The sequence below is a fragment of the Mauremys mutica genome, chromosome 5, assembly GCF_020497125.1.
Source record: "Mauremys mutica isolate MM-2020 ecotype Southern chromosome 5, ASM2049712v1, whole genome shotgun sequence".
Lineage (NCBI taxonomy): Eukaryota > Metazoa > Chordata > Testudines > Geoemydidae > Mauremys > Mauremys mutica.
Window position 1 is genome coordinate 91,448,951 of NC_059076.1, and position 21,074 is coordinate 91,470,024.

Consider the following 21,074-nt stretch of genomic DNA (forward strand, 5'->3'; position numbering starts at 1 on the left):
CCCATGAAACAGCTGATCCCTGGCCGACAACAACTGGTCATCCTGGTGGGTGCTGAGCACCCCCTATTTTTTTTCCCACGGAGTCAGCGCCTATGCTTCCTTCCACTGATCAGAGGAACACACAAAGGTCATGCCAGACAATATAGCATGCATGTGTTACATAAACCATCAAGGAGGTGCCAGATCACCTTACCTTTGTAGGGAAGCACTAGAGCTATGGAACTGGTACACTTCCCACAATGTTACAATATCAGTAGCCTACCTACTGGGAATGCACAACACAACAGTGAACAGTCTCAGACACAAATTCCCACACAACCACGAATGGGAGATAGACTCAGTAGTACTCTGAGTCTTATTCCGATGATGGGGGATGCCAATAATAGACTTGTTTGCTACTTACCAGAACAAGAAATGTCCACGGTACTGCTCCAGAGCGGGCATTGGCCAGGACTCCATGGGGGAAGCTCTCCTCCTCTCATGGGACAAGGGCCTTCTTTCTGTCTTTTCCATTCCCTCTATTGCTAAAAGTCCTGTTAAAAATAAAGAGCGAGAAAGCAAACATCATACTGATTGCTCTCACGTGGCCCAGACAGATGACCCACCCACCTCCCCTCTACTTTGGAGTTCTCATCTCAAACTCTGTGGTAGAGAACCCTCTGAGGAGGGTTTGCCTGTACTGCACTCGCTAGCCTTGTGGCGGAGCATGAGGGAGGAGGCAGTGCATGTACGTGCAAAACGGACACTGCTACCAAAATTCTCATATCAGCAGCGGAGGGACATGGACACACATACAGTGGAGCATGGATAGGGACATACATCTCAAAGAACCACTGTTACTATACAAAGTGAATAATTTTTTCTTTTAGATGTAAGTTGCACTATATGGCCCTGATCCTACATTAGAATAAATTAGTGTGACCCTTGCTCCTACACAGAATTCCATGTCAATGCAGTGGGACTCCACGTGGATGAAGCAGTTTGTATTAATGGATCGCAAAGCAGAATCAGGGCCTGTATCACATGGATCAACAGTCAGCTGCTGTTTGACCTGTGGATAAGACAGTTTGAAGAACTCCTTTGAATGGATAACAATCTACACCTGTATAATTCCATCCATGATAATCTTTCTTTTCTTACAAACATCCTTTCTCATCACTCAGATCGTTAGCAGATCTGTTCAGCACTTCGATGGTGGATGTTATTGTAATTGTGAATCTGTTTGGCTTTTTGCTGTATTTGGGAAACGCCTGAGATATTGCAGCTTACTGTGTGTTTATAGGCATGCAGTTTTCCATAACCTGTAAGAGCATAAATATCATCTGTGTCACACATGCTTTTTTTTTTTTTTTTTAAAAACATTGCTCAGGCAACACCAACATTTCTCAGACGATTTGGAGCTCAACTTATTAAGTCAACTGTGTTGTCTACCAGTACATCACTCCGTGTCTTAGCCCTCGGTGGAGAAGCATTTCCTGCACTGAATGTCTTGAGAAGCTGGAAGGGAAGGGAAAACAAAACACATGTTTTTAATCTCTATGGCATTACAGAAGTATCAAGCTGGGCCACATGCTACAGGATTCCAGAAGTTCTTAGCTCTGATCTTCGGTGAGAAATTTCACTGTTTTGCTTGCTGCTTTGGCACACACAAAGTATGCAGTTGTCAGTGATCAAGTATTAAAGGCCCAACATTGCAAGCCCTTCGCAGGCAGAATCCCCATTCACTTTGCTGGAAGTTGCATATGTGGAAGGGTAATTGCCGATGAACATAGGTTTAGAAACAGTAGTGGTGCTTGGCTTTATCAATTTCAAAATGTTATGTTTTCACAGTGGTTTCTTAGCAAGATTATTGTAGGAAGTTGACTTGAAAATCCAATAATAGATGTAGTAACATTATTTAGTGCACATTTTCATTCACTTCAGAATGCCCTGCTAAGCAGAGAAGCATTATCTCCATTTTATAGATGGGAAACTGAGGCACATAGGAGTTAAGGGCTCCATTATTTCACCCATCCTCACATACCTTACTGTTCAGCAGATAGTTCCTTTGAAATTCTTCTATGAGTAAGGGCATCAGAAATTGATCCTAAGTGATTTTCTGAAGTAACTCAGGATATGTCTTCACTGCAGTTAAAAACCTACAGCAGGCCTGTGCCAGCTCACTGAGGTTTGTGGGGCTGGTCAGTTGCAGTGTAGATGTCCAGTCTTGGGTTGGAGCCCAGGCTCTAGAACCCTGCAAAGGGCGAAGGTCTTAGAGGTCAGGATGCAGCCCGAGCCCCAGTCAGTTGGCACGGGCCAGCCGTGGGTGTCTAATTGCAGTGTAGACATCCTCAGAAGAAGAGATGGGAATAGAACCTGTTTCGCAGGCTAGTGCACTATCCACTGAGTCACATGGTTTCCTCAGTAATGAGAAGGCTGTTTATGGTGGAAGAAGTTTAACAGAGGTTATGTTAACTGCATATATAGGAACAGGTGAGTCTAGTTACTATTGTTACAGGACAGAACCCAGCAGTAAAAATAAGTTAATACTATAATTAAGTTCCATCCTCTCCTCAGCACAGCTAATGGCTTTCTTGGTCTCATTGGCATGATACTTTATTAATCATTCTGTCAATGCTTTCTACTAGTTTCATATAATTCCTGGTGTTTGTGGTCAGGGTACTTATTAATTATAGAGGGTTTAGAAATTCTCAGAAGAACTGTGGAAATGTTTAGGCACTGCATGATGCTCCTGACCCTCAGAAGTTTTCATTTTGCTTTCTGAAATATGTAGCCATGGTCACACTTTCAAATTAACTGCTCTGTATTTCCCCTCTGTGGTCCCTCGAGGGTATCCACTTTAAGGTTTCCAGCTCCCAGCTATTATCTGTCTTGGATGCAGCCCTGAATCTTTCCCTTGTGATTGGGATTTTAAGTCTGCACAGATCCATGCCTTACACTGTGATATCTCCAGCAAGCCAGTCTGCCTAAAGACAAGTGCCTGTGCATTCCTCTCTTTCTGAGGGCTCTGAACAGTGTGCTGCCAGCAGTTACAAATTACCATACAGCTTTGTCTTAATAAGCATATTAGGGTAAAAGCATTAGAGAAAACATAATAAAAACAATCAACAGATTTAAACACACATTAAACATACCAGAAGACGTGTCAGTCTCATGGGGCCCTGGTGGGCACAAGTCTTTCTATGCTTTCTGCAAGGTCCTGTCTATTTGTTGGATCAGAAAGAAGACCCTGTGTCAGTTCAAGCTCATCCATTTAGAGCAAAAGCCCTTTCTTTGTCTTCTAGTGCCTGGAAAACCCATCTTAAACCAGTATAAGCAAACCATTGCAAGGGTTGGTAACTAGCTGGTGGTGTTTAGTCGTAGTGGCACACCTTAATTACCCCCCCCACACACACACTGTTTTTAGTTCCTGTAGGGGTGGTGGTAATCCTCCTCACTGGAATAGAACACAATCATACATAAACAATTCATACATTTAATATAATGACCCCCAAAAATAGGGTAGCACAACCATTGCCTGGCATCCTTAGTTACATGTGTAACCTGTGCTAGATGTATTTTATGAAGTCTGCTGAATACAAACAAGCATCTTCTTTTGCACAAATGATATATCTTATTAATCTGATATGGATGTAAGTGGATCCCCAATAACACATGATGATTGGTCATAAAGTGCCAAAACTCCCAGTGAAATCAGTAAAGGGCTGTCTTCAAAATCTGCTGTTGCAATATGGCCTTTTATTAGGCAGTTATTTGTATAAAAATAAATTCTCATTTGTGAAAAGGAAATCAGAACTTCTGCAAACAAATTTGCTCATATTTCTGTTGCCTGCTTGAGGTCCTAGTCTGAAGAAATTTACAGCTGGCAGCAGAAATGATCTGGTGGTTTCTCTTGGAAGTCCAGCTGCCAACATTTCCCTAATGGCTGAACTTCCAAGTGAAATGCTGTTTTTCTTTCAGCTTGGCTGCTGTGCTCCAGAGGTAGCTGTGCTACTTTTAATTTCTACTTACAAAAGTGCCAGTAGATTGGGAATATTTATAACTTCTTCGGGTTCTTGGGCCTCACTCTGATCACTGTGTGCCACTGGTGGTGCAAAAGCAATGAAAAATTGTATCTCCTTTGCTGGTGATTCCCCTGGCATGGAGAATTCTAAGCTGCAACAGAGCTGGTATAGATTTCTGCTGCACCATCCCCAGCAGCCCCCATTGTTGGGGGCATGGTTGGAGCACACTGAGCTCCGAGTGATGAATGGCTCCTTGGGCAGATAGTCAACCAATGTAAATTAATGCTAGGTACCAGCAGAATACCTGCCCTAAGATCAGAGAGCTGCAGCTGACTCCCTAGGCTTCCTCCTCTCTATGTGGAGTCCTTGTGGCACCTTAGAGACTAACAAATTTGGGCATAAGCTTTCGTGGGCTAAAACCCACTTCATCAGATGCGTGGAATGGAAAATACAGTAGGGTATAAATACACAGCATATGAAAAGATGGGAGTTGCCTTACCAAGTTGGGGGATCAATGCTAAGGAGCCAATTCAATTAAGGTGAAAGTGGGCTATTCTCAACAGTTGACAAGAAGAGAGGAAAAATCATTTTTGTGGTGCTAATGAGTTATTTAATCAAAGTGACCCATTACAAACAGTTGACAAGAAGATGAAAGTATCAGCACGGGGAAATTAGTTTTTGTAGTGACTCATCCACTCCCAGTCTTTATTCAGGCTTAATTTGATGGTGTCCAGTTTGCAAATGAATTCCTGTTCTGCTGTTTCTCACTAGAGTCTGTTTTTGAAGTTTTAGTTGTTGAAGAATTGCCACTTTTAAGTCTGTTATTGAGTATCCAGGGATGTTCAAGTGTTTGTTGTTCTTCTGGTTTTTGAATGTTATAATTCTTAATGTCAGAGTTGTGTCCATTTATTCTTTTGTGTAGAGACTGTCCAGTTTGGCCAGTGTACATGGCAGGGGCATTGCTGGCACATGATGGCATACATCACATTGCAGGTGAACAAACCCTTGATGGTGTGGCTGATGTGGTTAGGTCCTATGATAGTGTCCCTTGAATAGATATGCGGACAGAGTTGGCACCGGGGTTTGTTGCAGGGTTTGGTTCCTGGGTTAGTGTTTTTATTTTGTGGTATGTAGTTGCTGGTGAATATTTGCTTCAGGTTGGGGGGCTGTCTGTAAGCAAAGACCGGCCTGTCAAACAAGGTCTGTGAGAGTGAAGAACCGTCTTTCAGGATAGGTTGTAGATCCTTGATGATGCGCTGGAGAGGTTTTAGTTGGGGGCTGTAGGTGACAGTTAGTGGCGTTCTGTTACTTTATTTGTTGGGCCTTTCCTGTAGTAGGTGACTTCTGGGTACTCTTCTGGCTTTGTCAATCTGTTTCTTCACTTCAGCAGGTGGGTAGTTTTAAGAACGCTTTATAGAGATCTTGTAGGTGTTTGTCTTTGTCTGAGGGATTGGAGCAAATACGGTTGTATCTTAGAGCTTGGCTGTAGACAGTGGATTGTGTGATGTGGTCTGGATGAAAGCTGGAGACATGTAGGTAAGTATAGCGGTCAGTAGGTTTCCGGTACAGGGTGCCAGTCCTCGCTTACAGACAGCACCCCCCAACCTGAAGCAAATACTATGGGTGTGGGGGAAATGTCCTTTGTTGTTTCTTTGTAGTCTATATAGAAGACATGGATTTTTTTTTATAAGATTATTTTTCTTGTTTTTACTTTAGGACTATAAAGTCTTGTCATCTTTGTTTTTGCTGGTGGTCTTTCAGTTCCAAGCGTGGGAGTGTTGACTCTTTGTTAAAGAGGTCTTTTTCCCATCTGCTTGTAACACGTGTGTCAACTTCGAACCCACCCAGCAATTTGCAAATTGCTGCAATAGAGTGGGATAGTAAAGGAGGGGGAGGTTATTGTTGGGGGCAAAGGTGCACTTCACAGAGTGCTTCTTTTCCAGTTAATCAGCAAGAGTAGGGAATTCATTGGTGGACTAGACTCACAGATAGGAAATTGTAAAGAGTTGCCACAGTCCAAATAGTGGGAGTTGGTGGAGGAACTGCTAAGTGGGGAGCATGATGAGGAGGAAGCTGGATGGGGCCCCACACATCTCACTTCACATGTGTTATATCTATACTTCAGTTCAGTGTATGCTTCCCAGCATGGGTATACTGACATGCACTAGCTCTGCTTGAGCTGATGCACTAAAAATAGGTGTGTAGCCTGGGGTAGCATGTTCGCAACTGCAGTATATACATACCCATAGACCTCTGCAGTGTCTATGGTCGGCCTGCATTTTGAATTTTTTGTTTTCTTTGCTATCTGAAGGAAAAGATTTTTACTTTTAATTTTTTTTTTTAATGTTTAGATTTGATTCCCCTGTACCACTGGGATCACCACTGCTTGGAACAACAGTTGAAGTCAGAGATGCCACTGGTTCTGCAGTTCTAGATGGAGAAGGACAAGTTTTCATAGGTTCTCTTATATTTATTTCTCTTAATTGATTAGTTTCAAAAAAATCTTCGTTTTAATCTCTGTGCATTTTGTTTCCAAAGTGCCATTGCCTGTATAACAAAACACTCTGAAATACAGAAGTGAAATCTGTTGTTTTCTCTAGCAATGTACTTTTTAAATTGTATTCAGTATTTAAACGGTTTACTGGGCTGGATACTGATTTTTTGTGATAAAACCCTGTCAAAGTTCTTTAAAGGGCTGTCAGAATTGTTTCATACATTTAGATAGTAACATCTAAAAGCCACTGCTTGTATCTTTTCAATTTAAAACTACTTTCAGTAGTGTCATATGCTCTTCAGTGGCGAAAGAATCAATCTGTTCTCTGTAGGCCACCTGTGCCAGCACAGTTGGTGGATGTAAACCCTCCTAGCAACACATGGGTGGCTGATCCTTCTCAATTAGAAACTGCCCAGGGACTAAAAATTCCATAAATCCTAAAAAGACTGTATCACAGCATTCAGAGAAATGGTTCAAGTTCTGTCACTACAACCTGAAACGGTGGGACATCTAGATTAGCCGATACCATCTTGATGGGAACCACATATCTAGCAATATAGGCTGACTTTGAGAAATCAGATTAACAGACAAGAAATGACCATTATTTTACACACACAACCAGTTTATTTTAATGACTTGTTTTCTGCTTCCATTTGGCTTAGTATAAATAGAAGTTATTTAACTGTATCAGTTAAATTAATTGTAGGATACAGTCCCACTGATACTTCTGCTTTCAGAAGTTTAGTTCCAAACATTAGTGCCTTATATATGCCAAATGTTAACAGCTCTTTGCCAAGTTATTTTAATACTTGTAACATTCTGAAATATGAGGTAGGCCCTTCATAATTTTGTAATTATAAGATAAATTATTACATTCTTTTGCACAGGTGGTAAAGAACGAATCTGCTTCCTTGATGATGAAGTAACTGTCCCTTTGAACACAATGAGAGAAACAGGGGACTTTGTGAGAGTGAAGGATGCAGAGATGTTTTTCTTAGGACGGAAGGACAATCAGATTAAACGTCATGGCAAACGTCTTAATATTGACTATGTACAGCAGGTAATATGATGTGTAGTGCTCGGAGCTTATGCAATGTGGAACATTATGGACAGATAGCTACAGTGACTTTTTCATCAGCAAAAAAGTGCAAGCATTAATGTAATTGAAAAATCTACACCCAAAGTTTGATTCAAAGTGCACAGCGTCCCAACATCTCCCATTGTTCTCAAGCATGCTGCCAGATGCTGAGCTCTTTTGAAAATCTGGCCTTTGTTGTTTATAGTTTATTTTATGCAAACTAAATCTCAAAACTGTGTATAGAGAATTTGACAACTGAAGAATACTAACATGTGTCATTGAAAAGGGTAGTGTAGTAGTTTAGAGCACAAGGGTGGGCATCAAGACTCTTAGATTCTGTTCCTAGTTTAAGCAGCCTGGAAAGTCATGTAACCCCTCTTTACAGTTTGCCCATCTGTAAATGGGTACAATAAATCCCTACCTCAGCCAAGTGCTCTAAGGATTGATTCATATTTCTAAAGCACTGAGACCCTTGGGCAAAAAAAGACTATATGAGTACTGAATGTTGATTACAATTAGATCTGTAATGAGTCAAATATCAGTAGAGAGAGAGATTAACAGATGTTGACAAAGGAGAAGAAGGGATATGATGTATGGGAAAAGGAGGAGGATCAAATCCAAGCTGTCTTGTTAGCAGGCACAACTCATTTGCAATCAGTGTTATTACAGCAGGGCTGTGTTTGGCTAGGAAAGTCAATGAGGCAGAGAGATGTACAGTATTCTTAATTAATGCTAATGCTTGATAGCAGTGATCCAGGTTCTTTTCCCTACTGTGACCCAGTGGAAATGACTGTGGAAACAGATCCTTCTGTAGAACTAGGATTGTAACTGCATTGAATGCACAAATAGCTCCTTACTGTCCCATAGGGCACTGTATTTCTGTCTAAATTAACATTGTATCTCCGGGGACAAGAGGATGTTTGTGGTTGAATGAAGGTATGCTTTAGTTGCTCTTGTTTTTCATAAGGTGATCAGAGGTATGTCTCTACAGAAAACGTTTTAAAATTTGTTTAGACTTGGTCCAATAAGATGAAGCATAGAAAAATGAAATGATTGGACCAAAGTCTTCCCTTAGTTACAACTGGTGCAATTTCATTGCATTCAGTTGGATGATACAAATGTAAGTGAAGGCAGAATTTGGCCCACTGAGTCCATTTCTTAATCTTTTCAGTGGGAGCCATTTCTGTCTAACCCAGAAAGCTCATCCTCAAGGATGTTCCTAATTGTGCCCCCAGTTCACATCATCACATTAGTGCATCTGATGTTAGGTATCTGACTCGAACACATATGATGACATACATTCATATTCAAGGATGACATTTTATCTTAAGTCTAACCCAGGGATAGTCAATAGACGGACCATAGTCCAAATCCGAACCACAGGATGCTTTTCAGTGGACTGGGGACAGAGGTGATGCGTGGGTGGGGCATGCGGGATCACATCTCCCCCCCCGCCATTTCTCCTGATGCCTCTGGGGGTACAGTGCTCCCCCCTGGCAGCGGTGCTCTCCATGTGTCCATACTTCGTAAGGAGAGAGCAAAGCAGCTGGTTGAGCTCCTCCCACCCACAATGGGGCTGCATCACCTTCCCTGCTGCTGGAGTCCCAGCATTGGTGCCTGCTTTGCAGACCATCCACTGAGGTGAGTCGGGGTGGAAAGTAGAGGCAATGGGTGGGACTCCCAACAGCAGGGAAGGAGAAACAGCCCCATAGTGGGGGGAGAGGAGGAGCTCAGCCAGCCACCCTGCTTCCTCCCCATGCTGCATGGACACACTGAGAGTGATGCTGGTAGGGGAAGTGTGCCGCCTCCTCGCTTCTGGGCGTCTGAATAAATTAGGTTCTGGGGGGGGGTTACATCCCCCCCCCTTCATATGCCTCTCCTCCTCCTCCCCCCGCTCCCCCCCAGCTATGTGTTGCCTCTGCGTGCAGGCTGAAGCTGAGCTGGGACTGGAGCGATGTGGAGCTGTGCTTGTGCTCCAAGCGGTCCCTGGAGCCCACTGCTCCACCCCCATGTTCCCCACCCCCAAAGCTGACCTTGTGCCCCCAGCCTCGTGCCCCCATCCCGGAGCCTGCCCACCTACTCCTACCTCATGTCCCCAGAGCCCACCCACCCCAGTCTCGTGCCCCCTGCCCCTGAGCATTTCTCAGAGCCCCCCACCCTTTCCAGGCCCAGTTCTTTGGGGTCAGTCTCCGGAGCCCTCTCCAGCCCTCAACCCCCCTTTCCTCCCCCCCCCCCGCTGCCCCAATCAGCCTCTCCCTCCCCCGTCCACCTCCAGTCACCCACCTCTGCCACATCCCAGCCTCCCCCCATGTTCCCAGGGCTATCATCTGGAGTCTCCTTGGTCCCTCCCTCTATCTGGAGCCTCTTTCCTGCCCCTCTGCTATCCCAGCCCCCAAAGGCGTATCACACTGCTAACTGGATCATAGTCCAGCAGCTTCACCTGCTGGGTCTAAGCTCAGAAGTACTCTCACACATTCACAGCCTGCTTTGCTGCCTAGATCTTAGCCCATACCCATTCCTCTCCCCTGCCACTCCATCTCTGCCACTTGGCTCAATTGAGGGCATGAAGGAATGTTGGGGGGTGGGTGCGAAGAGCAATGCCAGGTGCCTGAGGCTAGCCCCAGGTGTCCCATTTTCAGTTAAGGGAAATAAAGTCACCAAACTCTCTGGGCAGGGAGCTAGCAGGCAATCAGGGGAGGATTTGGGGGGGGGCAACTGGGAGTTTGGGGAAGGAAACTGGGTTGGGGTCTGGACCTTGACTATACTTTGATCAAGAAATTTGGACCTTGACAAAAAATAGACTACCCCTGGTCTAAACCTTTGGGTCTAGCTAAATCAATATATACTGAATAGTGTATGTAAGGTCACTTACTGTTAAATGAACTAAGCTTTAACTTTGAAATTCTTAAGGGGATTTGGATGACGCAAGGGATGGATAAAATCCAAACCAGGTAGGGTAACAAAGGTTGTTCAGATTTGATTGGTGTACAGTGATGAATTGGTGATGTCAGCCCTGTTCCTAGAGGGGAGGCATTCCCATGATAAAACTGGAATTACATTTGGCCCCTTTGTCGGCAGTCTTAGCAGAAATGCCAACTATAGAATGAATATAGAGAGTGAATTTTGTTCCCACTCCTATATGTGCCTCTCCAGGTACAGTGGTTTGGGTCATTGAGAAGTTTGTACTGCTGCTGTCTGTGCTATGGTTGTGCTGTGGGATTAAATACATTCATTCTTCAGTGCTGTCATTCTGACACTTGTTATGAGAGCTAAATCCTTATTGAAATTAAACAAAAATAAAAACAAGGGGATGGACAAGGGGGATTTCATGATGTTTGTGAAGCAACAAATTCAGTAGCTGCCAGTGTCAAAATATAAACTTCACAACAATTCCTTATTTATTGGTAGTTGTGGTTTTTTACCCTGCACATCAGCACAAATAAGGCTAATGTTCTTGTATTGCAGGCTGCTGAAGGTCTTTGTCATGTGGAAGCCTGTGCAGTGACATGGTATCAACAAGAAAAGTTAATCTTGTTTGTTGTACCTAAAGACAACTTAGCAAGAGACACTCTTAAGGAACTCCAGAAACATCTCCCAACCTACGCAATCCCTGATGAACTTGTGCTGATAGAAACTTTGCCTTTCACATTGCATGGTAAATGAAGTAATGTTTGACAGATGCTCTTCAGTGCAGATGCTGCTGTGTGCCTTTTCTGTTTCATTTGGAAGCTAAATTTGTTGTCTCTTCTTCTTTACTGAAACTTGACCCTAAAACAGTAGGAGCTGGTTCATGCACTATTACTTATTTAATTGCATTGTGCTCTGATGTGACTCATGGTATTAAGCCATCACCATAAGCTATAGCTGTGTTCTGCAGCAAATCTGTCTGGCTCTCATTTGTTCTCCATTCCTCTGTAGTGTTTATTTGACACCCTTAGACTCTCTGGAATTGAATAATAGTAATTAAAAGCATTTTAATATTGAAAATACACACACATGTATTTGTTTGACCTGCTTTTGCTTCCATTGAAGTCAGTGGCAACTGCTTTCAGTTGGGACAGGATGAGGCACTATATGTGGGTATGTATCATATGATAAATTCTCAAAATGCTGCTCTTTTATGTGGGTGCAGTTGATTGCTGGTGTAAAAAAATGGGTGCAATTTTGCCCACAAATAAAGAAATCTAGACTGAGACCTAGATGAACATGTAGGCCATAACAAGAATTTGAAAATACAAAATCTAAAATGCAATGAAAAAATTCTTGTGCTTTTTATTTTGTTTGAAGGCAAAATTGATGTTTCTGAGCTGCGCAAGATTTACAGTAACCATCTAAATTCCAGAAGGCATGACAGTAAACTGAGCGGAGCAGAGGAATTGTGGGAAAGATTGCAGTATTTATGGAAGGTAGTATTTTAAGCTGCCTTTTTATCATTGCCAGTGGATCATTATACATGTCAGGAATTAAACAGTTTTAATAAGTGTGACAAATGCAACCAGAATATTTTTGCTGCATGTACATTATGTACTGTAGCTCCATCCGTTAATTTAGTACTTAAATACAGTTTCTCTGTAACAGCCAAGAGGGAGCCATTTGTTTATTTTTTTTTTCCCATAAACTGAAGTTGCAAACTATAATGGGTAACTATAAACTGTAGGGTGAATTACAGCCACATAATCTGTCAGCAGTTTCAGAATACTTCTTCCCATGCCAAGCAAGAAAGCCATAAGGGAGGCCAGTAACTGCAGAATCAGAATCAAGCATAAAATTAGCACTGCTGAAATTGACACTTTCCCCCAGAGCTTGATCAGCCTGCATTTCTCAAAGAGCACCAAAACGAGCAAATACAATCCTGCAAGGTGCTGAATACTTTCAGTCCCTGTTGATTTCAGTGGGGGTCTGAGGCACTGACAGGCTCAGGCCCTATTTCCCTGTGGCACTGGGACATTGCTCACCTCACAAACTCTGTTCTTCGCTTCTTCTCTAGTCTCTCCTGGGTCTTCCAGATGATTCACGCAGCATTTCCAAAGATTCACTGTTTCTGTACAGTGGTGGAGATTCCTTGAAGTCACTACGGTTTCATGATGAGATTGAGAATTTGGCAGGCAAGGCCATTCCTGGGCTCCTGGAAGTTATTCTCAGCAGCTCCATTGCTGAGGTTTACCAACATGTTCTTAAAGCTGTATTCCCAAGTGAGGACCAAATAATGAATCATAACACTGTGAAAAGAAAACTGAATGAGAGCAGTGGAGAGGAATTCCATGGAGAAGACACAAAACCAAAATCTAGAAGGTACTTTAATGCTGCTGCAGGATTGATTGCATTTATTGCACTAAACCGAGGAAATCGGATGTTGTCGATGACTTCCCCTGAGTCTCTTATGAGCCCATATAATGCAGGACAGGCAGGAACAGAGTTAAGACAGCAAGCATCTTATTCATCTGCTGTAACTTCTAATACAATGAAATATGAAGTGACAGAGAATAAATCTGGAAAGAGCAGAAGAAGTCCAGAAATTGCAAGCAAGGCAAATGAAACAGGTACTCATTCTGTAGAACAAGCTCCTTCAAAAATGCCTGAGAAGCTGATATTACATGTAAGATGGAAGTCAAATATGGGCAAATGTGTAGATGCCTCCCCATTAGTTATAACACCAGCCACGGATGATTTATCTGCAACTGTATACGTTGGGTCTCATTCTCACACAATGCAGGCAATTGATTTACACTCAGGAAAAATCAAGTGGGAGAGAATCCTTGGAGATCGTATTGAATCCTCTGCATGTGTGTCTAAGTGTGGAAACTTCATTATTGTTGGTATGTATTTTAAATGATTTTCCTTTTTCTTAAACTGTAACCAGATTACACAGCAGCTTATTCAATGTCAAGCAATATGTAGCTGGCATCTCTACTTCCACTAACCCGTATTCTGTGTCTGTCTAAAATTAAACCACAGTAAATGGGAACAAAAGAGGAAAGCAGTCTCAATGCCACTATTGAGGGTGGCTGGGCCCTTTAAAGGGAGATGGGTTCCAATCCACTTGTGACAAGTGTAGCTCATTTCTCCAGGGAAGGAGGATGAGTAATAATGAGTGAAATCATGTAACAGATGAGTCAGGTGGCTGAATCAGGCCTAAGATAGATAAGCAAGAGGCCTAGAGAGAGAAAGTGTTTGCAGATTCCTCAGGCAGAAAGAAGGCTCCTGTAGGGCCCTGAGTCAGCAGAGGAGAAGGAGGTCCCCCCCATGCTGATCTCTTCCACTCTAGAAAGGAATAATATTGAGAAAAGGTGCAACCATTTGAGGGAAGCTGATCCAAGGTCACAGCTGATAAGAATAAGCACAGCCCCAAGGAGGGGAACTGTGAGGCTCCTCTGTTAGGAGAGAGAGACTTTGGAAACCTAGAGAGACAGATCCGCAGGTGGGAGGAACTGGGCTCACCTGGGGACTGGGTGGAGGAGCCTGTTTGTGTTTGAACTCTGAAAGGAATTCTAAACAGGACAGACACTCAGGGAGGAGGGGCTGGTCCCTTCTTGAAACTGGGGTGAAGATTCTGTAAGTTTGAGTTCTATTTTGAATGACTCTGTGCGGGACTTAATACACTGGACCATGGGAACGGAATATCTAAACAGTATGGACTTTTTAAGGGCCCCTAAGCAGCCATGCTAGATCTTGAGCAGGTGTTTAGGAGGCAGTAACCCTATCACAACCATAAAAAATAATGGAAGGGCAACTTATTTAAAGTATTGCAATCAAATAGGAGTATTATGTACTAATGGATTTATTCTCCTTTTCTTAACTGTACTGTACTAGTACATTGATAATCAAGAGGTACAAGTTCCTTTTTGAAGAATTTAGTTAGAACATAATTGAACTGCTTAGAAAAACATGGGATGATGATAAGTTTTAAAAATGTCTTTAAAGTAAGCTTTAAAAATTAAGAGGTAGTGTAACCCACATACCTGCTGGGTATGATGTTCTGTCCCATTTAGTGGTACTAAGACCACTTAAAGAAAGAGATTGAGTTTGCTCTACAGCCTTAGCTAAGAGCCATATGGCTTTTAGCTCATGCAGTAGAGGCTCCTGCACTAAGCTCCAGAGGTCCTAGGTTCAATCCTACCTGCCGACGACTGGGGTCTGTCAGCGTTACTGTAGAACTTAGTGTATGATACTTCAGAAAGTTAAATCTAGTGCAAAATAATCTTTTTCTTTTTTTTTTTTAATTTTAAAAAGCTTTTTTGGGTACTCTGAGCAAAGGTCACTTATACAAGATATTGTCAAATGCACTTTCCACTCCATTGGTGCATGCTGTCTGAATTTTAAAGCAGTTTGTTGTTGGCATGTCAAAGTGGCCATAATTGCCTCATAAAGGATTAATATGTTACCTGTAACTGACCTCCCCATGAAAAATCAGGAGGGTTTTTGTCATCTGCTCAGATGAAAAGAGAGTAATTAAATACTTACTAATGTTATCTATCGATGTGGTGCATGCACACCTGATATGTCTAATGTGTTAAATAATACAAAGCTTGGATCCCTTGCCTTTTGGCTTGACATAAGACAGTGGTGACCAAAGTTCTGGCTGATATTTTGATTGCTGTTGAGCCTGCAGGTAACAGAATTGTGCTGTTGTTGTATTATGCCTTAACGTCTCTTGTACTAGAGCCTGGATTTTATTAAACAAAATGGAGGCTCTTTATTATACACGTCAGTGTCTTTATTGCCAGATGCACTGTTGTTGTTTCCATGCACAAACTTTTCACTTCCCTTTCCATATTCAGTAGCTCACCCTGTCCTCTAGCAAACTTCACAGTAATAGCACAGTAAAAATAGGCAGAGCTTTAAAATGACTCAGAAGAAGAGCATTGAGTGCTTAATGTCAAATGTACTTGTGAGGTTTTATTTTCAGCAAGAAACTTGAATGCAGAAAGTGCCGGGAAATATGTTAGCTCATGAGTCAGTCTATCACCTCCAATCTTTTGATCAGCAATGACGCAGTTAAAACGCTAATACAAATATCATTACCTGTTTTTTTTCCTATTGCACTTTATTTTCTCCAGGCTGCTATAATGGTTTAGTGTATGTACTCAGAAGCCATAATGGGGAAATACACTGTATCTTTACCGCTGAAGATGCTGTGAAAAGCTCTGCAGTTGTGCATCCTTCCACTGGACTAGTCTACATTGGATCGCATGACCAGCATATATACGCTTTGGATATTTATGTAAGAAGTCACTCTGACTAACTTTATGTATATCAAAAGTAAAACATCTGACCCTCTTGAACCATATCTATGGTAACACCAGCTTAAGCTCCATCAGTGCTGGCAATCTTGGGAGCCCTAATGTAAACAGACTGCCAGCTGCTTTCATTTAAGCCTTGAGTTGGGGAGAGGGATAGCTCAGTGGTTTGAGCGTTGGCCTGCTAAACCCAGGGTTGTGAGTTCAGTCCTTGAGGCGGCCATTTAGGGATCAGGGACAGTACTTGGCCCTGTTGTGAAGGAAGGAGACTGGACTCAATGACCTTTCAAGGTCCCTTCCAGCTCTATGAGATAGGTATATCTCCATATTAATTAGGCCTGCTTGGAGTAGGGTTAAATGACAGTGATTAAAAGTGCTGTTGGCAGTCTGTGGCCTCCCTACATTACACTCCCAGAACTGCCAATGCCAGTTCAGAACTACATGGCAAATTACCCTCTATCACTAGTACAGAACTGAGTGGTTAGGGCAAATCTAAAACATACACCCAGTGCTGGCAACTTGTAATAAACCCACAATGGGTTGAGAGAAGGAAAGTGATGTGGGTATATATTATGTATTTCTTAGCTGAGTTTCCAATATTTAGCTCCATGAAAGAGGAAACTGCCGTGAGCAATATGGGTTTCTTTGATTGCTGGCAAATTATAATCTTCACTTAAGTAGTATTTTCCAAGTAAACTTGCTATTGATAAAACTTTGACGTCTGAGTCCTTGCAAATAACATAATGAACTTTAACTCTATCAGATTGTATAGCTTTTTATATACTTTTGCTTGGATTGACAGAAGGAGGAGCATGTCTGGAAGCTGCACTGTGAAGGTGGAGCTGTGTTTTCATCTCCTTATCTAAGTATCTTGCCAAATCACCTGTATGCTGCTACACTAGGAGGACTTTTATTGGCTGTAAATCCAGTATGTACCTTCCTTGCTATCGCTGGGCCAGATCTTGAATCCTTACTCAGCCAAAACATGCTCTGAAGTCAGTAGAAGTTTTGCTTCAGTAAGAACTGCAAGTTCATACTTTCTAATAACAATCTTTTTCATCCAGGGATCTCACTGCATTTCAAAAGAGAGCAGTATTATCTTGATTTTGCAGATGGGGAATCTGAGGTGCAGAGAGACGAAGAACCTTCTCCTGGAATTGGCTGCCTAAACCAAGTCAGCTCTCTTGTGAAAAATGAGAGAGGGAAAGACATACACACAGATACTCTCTCCATTATAGACAATGGCAGAGTGGGCACTCACCTGCGATATGAGAGAGAGTTTCAGATCCCTGCTTTGCCTGATTTGGAGCAGGGACTTGAACCCACATCCCATCTGAGTGCCCTGACTAATGGACTATTGGATAATCTGGGCTGGGTCTCAGTTTCTCATGCTGAAGCTGTTCCACTTTGTATAAATAATTAAATATTCATTGGGATAGAGAGGAAGAGAGAAGCAAGAGATTGACTCTCTAACCAGGTGGTTAGGATACTTACCTGGCATGTTAGAGTCATGTTCAAGTCACTGCTCTGAATCAGGGAAATACAGCAGGGTTTTGAATGGGTCTCTCGCTCCTCTCCTGGCTGCTCCCCCATGCCCCCACCAAAAAAAAAAATAATCCTGATTTGTTAGCTACTGTCTGTCTTTGTGCATGCTCTTAGGAACGCCTAGTTTGAGATTCTCACCAGTCCTTAGTGATCCAAGGAGCTTGTTAGCAGTGGGGCAGCATCAGGATTTAGGTGGTTTTGTGCATTGTGTACTGGCAGAAACTTGGGTGCATAAATGAATAGGTGGCAGTTGAGCAGCCATTTTGTGAACATCATTGCTTCCTAGGTACCTTACAGCTCTTTAGATGTCCAAGTGTATCTTTGTGAATCTGGCCCAGAGATACTTACTCAGGACCACATGCTGAGTGAAGGGCAAAATTTGAAATGGAAGTCATGTTTCCTGACTCCTCATCTGTTGCCCTGTCCATTAAACCAGTGTTTCTGAACTTCTGTATGTGTTAACACAGAGTAGCAGTGGCCCTGGCTCAGGTAGTTCACATACATTACAACTATTCATGTACCAGCGGTATTAATGAGCTATAATGATGATTGTGATTTATGGGTTGCAGCAGTTCATACACTGTTTAGGATTAACACCAGGTGCAATAGCAAATTTTATGCTATTAGGAGCAAGTTGTGCCCCCTTCTCCATTGGTGTGGCAGGCCCTCTAGCAGCATAATCAATAGGGTTCTGCTATGCAAAAGGAGGGTTAGGATATAAGGAGGCTGTATGGGGAATGTGTGCCCTCTGCAAGTAGCCCAACGTCACAGCCTCTGCAGAGCCACAAATGGGATTTAAGATGGGGAAACACAAGGCTAGGAAAGGAACCAGAGATAGAGCTGAAGGATCTGGTGTTACATGGATCCTCTGATCCTTCTTTATCTGTCCCTGGAGGAGGATAGGATAGAGACATGGGGGTCACAGAGGGTCACTGTTCTAGGTATTAACTTGCAGTAATCTCTGCAGAGTAGGTCTGCTCTTGCTCTGCCACTTGGGGGACCAAATTCTCTTTTCTTGTGGCTATTCCCAGGGCCCAGCCCAGTTCCTAGGAAGAAGATTTGCCCAGTAGTTTTGTGCAGCTTTCTACAATCGCATTAAATGCCATGTCTTGTACTTTGTCATTCACAGGATACGGGTAATAAGATCTGGAAAAGTTCCTGTGGAAAACCCCTCTTCTCCTCTCCTCACTGCAGTGAGCAGTATGTGTGCATTGGATGTGTGGATGGGAATGTGTACTGTTTTAGCCACTCAGGAGAAAAGGTGAAAAACTATCACTATTAGATTATTCGACTTTCTTACATCACAAACTCTTGCTTTGGTTTATCTTTTAGTAATAAATCACAGTTTTATAAAATTGTTCTGAGGATTTCAGTGGTTAACATATATTAACTCTTACACCAGCCAGGTAAAACAAGTATCAGTATGTACCCATTTTACAGAAAGATAAATTGTAACAGAGAGGTAAAGCAGTTTGCCCAAGACTATCCAGCAAGTCAGTGGCAGAGTTGGAAATAAAACCCAGAATCCCAGTTTCTCCCCGCCATCCCTCCATTCCTAATGCAGAGGTAAAAATCCTGAGCATCTCAGTTCAAATTCTAACCATTTAATTTGGGAGGGGAGGATGAGAGGGATGTCAGGTGGAGACATTTTTGGTTTGAATTCTGTTAGCAGATACCAGGGATACACACAGCAGAGTTGAAAGCAAGAGTTGCTTTCACGTCCCATCCCTATCTTTCAGATTTGTTTTATAAAGGTACTGACTGGAATTAAGGTTTCACTGACATGTTTATCAAGGTATCAAACAAAATGCTGGTATCATGACAGAGGTACCTGTGTAAGTGTGTGTGTGGCTTGGTCTCATTCTTAGAATCTTGGATGCGATGGTAAGATTTATTTTCTCAGAGATGTACAAGATTTGCATCTCTGATTTTAATTTTTATTCTTGATATCATTTGTTTGCCTGGGCACAGCCATAGGTGTTGTCCATAGTAAAAGTTGTCACTGATAGAATCATAGGACTGGAAGGGACCTTGAGATGTCATTTAGTTCAGTCCCTTGCACTCATGGCAGGACTAAGTATTATCTAGACTATCCCTGACAGGTGTTTGTCTAACCTGCTCTTAAAAAACTCCAATAATGGAGATTCCACAACCTCCCTAGGCAACTTATTCCAGTGTTTAACCACCCTGACAGGACATTTTTCCTAATGTCCAACCTAAACCGCCCTTGCTGCAATGTAAGCCCATTGCTTCTTGTTCTATCCTCAGAGGTTAAGGAGAAGAATTTTTCTCCCTCCTCCTTGTAACAATCTTTTATGTAGTTGAAAACTGTTATCATGTCCCCTGTGTCTTGTCTTCTCCAGACTACACAAACCCAGTTTTTTCAATCTTCCCTCATAGGTCATGTTTTCTAGACCTTTAATCATTTTTGTTGCTCTTCTCCGGACTTTCTCCAATTTGTCCACATCTTTCCTGAAATGTGGCACCCAGAACTGGACACTGTACTTCAGTTGAGGCCTAATCAGTGCTGAGTAGAGTGGAAGAATTACTTCTTGTGTCTTGCTTACAACATGCCTGCTAATACATCCCAGAATGATGTTTGCTTTATTGTTGACTCATATTTAGCTTGTGATCCACTATGACCCACAGATCCCTTTCCGCAGTACTCCTTCCTGGGCAGACATTTCCCATTGTGAATGAGTGCAACTGATTGTTCCTTCCTAAGTGGAGTACTTTGCATTTGTCCTTCCTGCATGTCATTCTATTTACTTCAGACCATTTCTCCAGTTTGTCCAGATCATTTTGAATTTTAATCCTATCCTCCAATCCATTTGCAACCCCTCCCAGCTTGGTATCATCAGTAAACAGTATAAAGTGTACTCTCTGTGTCATTATCTAAATAATCAATGAAGATATTGAACAGAACCAGACCAGAAACTGATCCTGGCGGGACCCCACTCAATATGCCTTTCTAGCTTGACTTTGAACCACTGATAACTACTCTCTGAGAACAAGATATACCACATCTACTGCTTCCCCCTTATCCACAAGGCCTGGTACCCTGTCAAAGAAAGCTATTAGGTTGGTTTTTCACAATTTGTTCTTGTCACATCCATGCTGACTGTTACTTATTACTAAGGTTGCGAGTTTGTCATGGATTCCGTGACTTTCTGGGACCGCTATGACTTCTGCTATAATGGTCCATGCTTCCCCTCAGATTCTGACCCTTCTCCCAGGTCTCCATGTTTTGGACTTAACTGTGGGCTTTTGTCACCTGCCCCCATCAAGCCTAGTTTGAACCCCTCCTCACTAGATTAGCCAATCTGTATCCAAATATGCTCTTCTCCTTCCTCAATAGGTAGACCCTGTCTCTGCTTAGCAATCCTTCTTCCCAGAACAGCATCCCGTGGTCAAGGAATCGAAAGCCCTCCTGGCGACACCATCCTCACAGCCAGGCATACATCTCCAAAATGCAATTGTCTCTGCCTGAGCCCCTACCCTTGACCGGAAGGATCAAAGAGAACATCACCTGCACCACCAACTCCTTCACCCTTACTGGCAGAGCCCTGTAGTCACTTCTTATCTTCTCAGGGTCATACCTTGCAGTATTATTGGTGTCTACATGGATGAGTAGCATGGGGTAGTAGTCAGAAGGCTGGATGATCCTTGACAGTCCCTTCCATAACATCTCGGATATGGGCCCTGGCAGGCAGCAT

The 21,074-nt window shown here is 42.7% G+C and overlaps 2 protein-coding genes across 9 annotated transcripts in view; one reads left to right on the forward strand and one right to left on the reverse strand.

Annotated features, from left to right (window-relative positions):
• Positions 1-21,074, forward strand: part of AASDH (aminoadipate-semialdehyde dehydrogenase) — an 88,741-nt gene that overhangs the window by 15,641 nt on the left and 52,026 nt on the right. For 7 of the 8 annotated variants that reach the window (XM_045017943.1, XM_045017944.1, XM_045017946.1 and 4 more), the window contains exons 6-14: positions 1,370-1,608; positions 6,356-6,462; positions 7,386-7,558; positions 11,042-11,231; positions 11,864-11,982; positions 12,564-13,392; positions 15,634-15,797; positions 16,616-16,741; positions 18,488-18,619. In XM_045017943.1, coding sequence (XP_044873878.1) covers positions 1,370-1,608; positions 6,356-6,462; positions 7,386-7,558; positions 11,042-11,231; positions 11,864-11,982; positions 12,564-13,392; positions 15,634-15,797; positions 16,616-16,741; positions 18,488-18,619 — 2,079 coding nt within the window. Of the gene's footprint in view, positions 1-1,369; positions 1,609-6,355; positions 6,463-7,385; positions 7,559-11,041; positions 11,232-11,863; positions 11,983-12,563; positions 13,393-15,633; positions 15,798-16,615; positions 16,830-18,487; positions 18,621-21,074 lie in introns of those variants that run through there. The other variant, XM_045017948.1, reaches the window with a different exon arrangement.
• Positions 1-21,074, reverse strand: part of CRACD (capping protein inhibiting regulator of actin dynamics) — a 256,321-nt gene that overhangs the window by 1,827 nt on the left and 233,420 nt on the right. Inside the window, exon 12 of the mRNA XM_045017941.1 lies at positions 404-533. Within this exon, the coding sequence (XP_044873876.1) occupies positions 404-533 (130 nt within the window). The remainder of the gene's footprint in view (positions 1-403; positions 534-21,074) is intronic.